Genomic DNA, 5609 nt, shown 5'->3' with positions numbered 1-5609 from the left:
AGGAGACAGAGCTTGTGCAGGAATTAGTCTTGCAAGCAAAAAATATTATTATACAGCCACTTAGCATAATTGCTATGTAAGAATAGGATCTAACAGAGCATTAAGGTGAATGTTTAACATTTAAACATCTGGTTAGAGTTAGTGGGGCTATCATTTTACCTTTATGTCAGAAAAACCCTGTCATGTTAAAGTTTAATTTCTCAGGTTTAGAGCCCATGAGCTTTGCATAAAAATAAGGTTTTCTTTTAAATGAAAATGTGCTCTGTCATAGTCAGATTTTTTTTTCTTCTTTCCCTCATTTGCCCTCAAACACGGGTGTCTGAGGCTGACACATTGTCTCAGCAAATTAAGTCAAGCTGGAAGCAAGGGTACAGCGTTACGGCAGAGCAGCGAATAAAATTTACATTTTCAAGCAAGAGTAGTAATTAGGCCATTGTGTATTTTATATCTTCATGTTTATTTTCAAAACGGAATATCAAAATAAGCATAGATGTAATGAGACATAAGCGCTCCAATGAGCAGTCGGGGTTCATCAAGTAAAAACTACAAATTACTCTTCAGTTTTGTTGCCACCCACAGTTTACATCTTTAAAATACCAGCAAGCAGGTGCTCTGCCCAGAGCTAACTGGGTCTGTAGTTAGGGACGTACTGGGTTTCTGTAATACAGACCATGAAGGGAATAGGCCTAATTTGGAGTGATACAGTACTCGGCATCGTGTAGTGGACTTCACTTCAGCGCATGAGGTATTTGGCACTTTGGGAAGTAAAATGAAGTTTGGAACAGGTTATGCTGGTGCAGATGGTTATAACTGCTTGACTTGAGGCCTCCAGAGCAGTGCCACGGTGGGACAAGCAGACAGGCTTTGAATGCAGAGTCCCAGGCCCATTGCTGCTGTGGGACGAGGATGGTCTAGAGGGTCCCAAGCTCTAAATCCTCATGACCTGAATTGTCCTCTCTGGCTGCGTGTACAGCGTCTGTATGCTCATCTGTGTTAGGTGAAGTTGCTGCTTTCCCTTTCCGTGCTGAGCAGATGGCTCGGGCAGTAACCTTTATTCTTAATTACATTTCTGCACACAGTCTTGCAGTGTTTGCCTACACATGATGCTGCTTGTCCAGCAGAAGTAATGTGACCACAAAATCAGCTGACTGGAACTGCAATTATATGCTAATTTAAGGTTTTCAACCATTAAATGCCTGTAGTATTTCTCCCTATTTTGAAAGCTTCGTTTACAATGACAGTAATTGTGTAAATTGAGCTAAATTCAAGAGAAAAGAAGTCCCTGGAGTTAACTCTCTTTTTTTTTTTCTGCCCCCTTCTTTGCTTCACACTCCCACCCCAAAATTCCAATCCTCCCCTAATACCTGCTAGGGTGCTTTGTAGCCAGATACATTTTGTAAGTACAGGGAGAGAAAAAAATCCAGAACATAACCCTTCGGCTTTCTTCCCCACAGATCTGATGGGACGCCAGCCTTGCTGCAGCTCTCGTGAATAGAAAACAGTTTGGGTATTCCCGTCTGCCCTCTTCTGAATTGCATCAATTCTGATTATGAACCAGAAAGAAGAAGAGATGGAGGATAGCTCCCCGCCACTCTGTGTCACCTGCGGCCAAGCACATTTGCTGGAAGAAAACCACTTGTACAGCTACACTGAAGAAGTAGATGATGATCTGATATGCCAAATTTGCCTGCAACCTTTGCTTCAGCCGTTAGACACGCTCTGTGGTCACACCTTCTGCACAGCCTGCCTTACGAATTTCCTCGTGGAAAAAGACTTCTGCCCCATGGACCGCAAGCTTGTGATTCTCCAGACGTGCAGGAAGTCCAGCATACTCGTGAATAACCTCCTGGACAAGCTAATGGTTAGCTGCCCTTTCACAGAACACTGCTCAGAGGTCGTGCAACGCGGTCACCTCGAACAGCATTTCCAAACCCAGTAAGTTGTTGTTGATAGACCTTTTTTGCACTCTTTTTCTTATGGAGAGGAAAAAATATCTTCAGTTGATGCTGATTAAAAAAGACAGTCAATGTAAAGAAAGATTTATTGACTTCACTCCCAGTGAACACTTACCATATCGTTAATTTGGAGCTGAACTTAGTCCATGTATATGACGATCTCTCACTCTTTTTTTAGAATCAAATGCATTCAAGGTACTTCATGCTATTGTTAGCAGTTCTGGGTGGATACCTTGTGGTTAGCTGCATAATGGAAGTGTGTATTTAGTCATCCGAAGAGATCTGTGAGTTTTGGGAAGCTGAGCTATCATAAATATTTCAGTTGTACATTAAGGGTTTTATAATTGCCCTTTCTTCAATCCTTTTCTGAATCGCAAATGACCTATATGAGAAGTAGAGCAGAAAATATTCTGGTTTGGTATTGGTCTTTGGAGCAGAGGGCTCCTTTATTCCAGGTGAGCACTTACCCAGGGCCCTGCACCATAGGGCTTGCAGGGCGATGCGGTGTGGAAGAGCTCCCCGGCTGGACCCCCGCTCTGGGCTCACCTCTCCCGGTGGGCAGGACACCCTCTCTCCTGCCTCCTGGAGAGACCTCTCCAGGGAGCAGTTTGGTTCCTCTGCAAGGAGAGAAGTTGTGATGAATGGTCCTCTGTTTTGCGGGGTAAAAGCACGTGCTGCTGCTTTTGTCTTGTGTCTTCTGCCTTTTGGAAGGAAGGCAGAAGAGTAAAGAGATACATTCAGGGCTGTGATTTCTGATGGCAGACAAACACTGTGGCATAGTCCAGGTAACAGCACCTTGGATTTGAGGAGAGGTGGGGGTCTAAGAGATGTCCCTTTTTGTTGCCTGTGTCTGATAGAATCATAGAATTGTTTAGGTTGGAAAGGACTTCTAAGATCGAGTCCAACCATAAACCTAGGACGGCCAAGTCCACCTCTAAACCATGTCCCTAAGCACCACACATACACGTCTTTTAAATGCCTCCGGGGATGGTGACTCCACCACTTCCCTGGGCAGCCTGTTCCAGTGCTTGACAACCCTTTTGGTGAAGAAATTCTTCCTAACATCCAGTCCTCCCCTGGTGCAACTTGATGTCCAGTGAAATGACTTTCCCTGTGGTTTGCTGGTGTGAGTCGTGTTCCTAGGTATGTGCTTCTGTCTGTGCATTGCAGAGGAAGCCCTGGGCAACCAGCACAGGGCTCCAGACTGCTGCTGGGGACACATTCCTGCACACACACACACATGGTAATGCTGAGGGTCAGAGCATCCCTGGTAAGCAGGCTGGTGAGCCGGAGCACGGAGGTTTGTTCACATGTCTGCAGGCTTCACAGTCTTGAAGCCCATAACTGGAAGAGGCTTTGCAGCCTGCCATTCAAACATGTCCCCATTTGAACTGGAGACCTCATTTCCTGGAGCACCTGGATTCTCATGAAGAATTTATTCACTGAAGATACTCACTGAAGTTATGGTGGTTTAACCAACCAAAAAATGTGACCATTTTGCATCACTAAAACTGAAAAAAAGACCATTCGCAAAGGATTTCTTGGCCCCTTGCAAAGGTCAAGAGCCCACTTTTCACATGCTAGAGGCTTAGTGTTTGTGGATTTGGGTGCCTTTGGTCCTACCCAGTTCTGGACCTGGCTTTCCCTGTTGAGGGTGCTGCCGGCTCATGGCATAAGTGGTGGTGGCAGCAGCCTCCAGCCCAGGCCATCGGTGCTCTGCAAGGTTAGCTTTCTGCTGCTAAGGGGGAAAATTAGCAAAGTTACTTATAGTTTTCTGCCTTTGGTCAGGACTTTTCTGACAGGCCTCAAATACTAATTTCAATAGTTATGCAGGTAAAGGGACTGACAGTCTGCTGTGAGCTACTGTCACTGAGATTATGTTTCTCTACAGGTTCCAACCACAAACTCTGGAGCCCCTAGTGCAAATACCCTTTCCCTTTGCTATACATATAGCTGACTTTAACGTACTTTAGGTTCTCCTTCTTGCCTTCATTTTTTTGGAGATGATGATACTGTGGCCATAAAACTAGCAGGAAAAAAAACCCCCATGCAATAAATAAGCAAATTGGAGTATTACTTTTTACACAGAAGCCACACAACTAGCACAATTCCTGATTTCTAGTGTTGACGCTCCTACATGGACATGTGCAAGTCACTCCAGTGTCTTGATTTCTCCTCGTTGAGGTAGCAGTAGTAAAGATACCCTTCACATACATATCTTGCAGAATTGCAGTGTTGTAAACCATGATTTGGTCTTGTAAAAGCCTGACAAGTTTTATTCCAGTGCTTATTCTTGAATGTCCATGGCCTGGATTTTCCCCTCAGGATCTTCAAGATCCTATGCCTCTGGCTCAGTTGGCCTGAGCCCAACCAGGGAGAAGAAGAATTGGTTTAGTAACATGTTCCCACAGCCTCTTGCTGTCCCTCCTTCCCTGCGTCAGGCTCCCCTCACCAAGTCCCAGCTTTGCACAGCTAGGGAGCAGGGGACTGGAGAGACGGAGCAGTGGTCTCCCTTCCCATCAAACCCTAAAGCCTCTGGGGTGGTGCAGTAGGAGGGAGTGCTACATAGGCTGGGTGGCTTCTTCTTTGCCACTCATGACATGATTTTCTTTCTTCAGGATGGTTTGGAGGGCTGAGTTACCTTAAGGCCAAAGGGCAGAGGCAGGGGAGTAGGAAATCATCAGGAACCTTTGCTGCTGTGAGATTCAGCTTTTTAGGGGGTGGATGATGCGGCTTCGCTGGCATTCCCACCCGAGGGAAGAATTGGGAGGGAACTTTCTGAATGACCTCTAAAGGGGGACTTCTGCAACCTTGTACTTGCAGAGACCGTGCAGTATCTTTATTTTTTTTTTAAGCACAGCATTAATTAATTATTGCTAAAGGTATCTTATGCCTCTGCCTAATTTAATTCTCAGAAATGCAGAAACCTCTCTTGCCATGCCATCTCCAACTCATGGCAGGAGAGGAGAAGGACATTGTGCTCTGGCATGCCCAGACACAGATTGAGCAGCCTGAACTGATGCGGTTCTCTTTAACTCCAGTAAATCAATAGAGGGGAGAGAAAGCGTGCGACTTTGCTAATAAAAAAAATAAAATAATAATCATAAACAATCCGGTGCCTTCAGCAAGAATGGCTCAGAGCCCATCTGAAACCTCGACCGAACGTGATCTGTGTTCTCAGTGAATAAATTAAAGTAGACTCTGCTAGAGTCACCAGGGCCGTCAGCAGTCCTTGCATTTCTTGCATGATTCAGGCTCAAACCCATCCTGATTATCAGAGAGAAAATGAAAGTTTGCCTTGATCAGAGACAAGGTCACTGATGGCACAAGGTGAGTCTGCTGTTTTACGCTTTGTAATAGATGACAGAACTTGATTTTTTTTTAAACATCAGTTACCATGGAATAGTCCATCCTTATTTAAAATGTTTGCTCTTGCATCCTTCAAAAAAAACTCAAAAAAAACCCAAGAAGAGACATGTCCTTGGATTGTTACATGATTTATGTTTGCACAAATACATCTGACTGGATTTGAGGAATTCAGACTGAGATGCAAACAGCCAGCCGTTGGCTGTGATCTTTTGCAGCGGTTTACTTTAAAAAGGTGTGGTCTTCTGATATTGCCTGCTTCAAAACTCCACAGGGGGCATTTCCCCC

The 5609-nt window shown here is 44.9% G+C and overlaps 1 protein-coding gene across 1 annotated transcript in view; it reads left to right on the top strand.

Annotated features, from left to right (window-relative positions):
- Window positions 1–1549: 1549 nt before the first annotated feature.
- Window positions 1550–5609, top strand: part of LOC104166235 (E3 ubiquitin-protein ligase LNX-like) — a 69074-nt gene continuing 65014 nt past the window's right edge. The window contains 1 exon segment of the mRNA XM_009706098.1: window positions 1550–1935. Coding sequence (XP_009704400.1) covers window positions 1550–1935 — 386 coding nt within the window.

This window comes from Cariama cristata, unplaced genomic scaffold, assembly GCF_000690535.1.
Source record: "Cariama cristata isolate BGI_N322 unplaced genomic scaffold, ASM69053v1 scaffold12088, whole genome shotgun sequence".
Taxonomy (NCBI): Eukaryota; Metazoa; Chordata; class Aves; order Cariamiformes; family Cariamidae; genus Cariama; species Cariama cristata.
The sequence above is the reverse complement of the archived record's forward strand: the minus strand, read 5'-3'. Positions and strand labels throughout refer to the sequence as shown.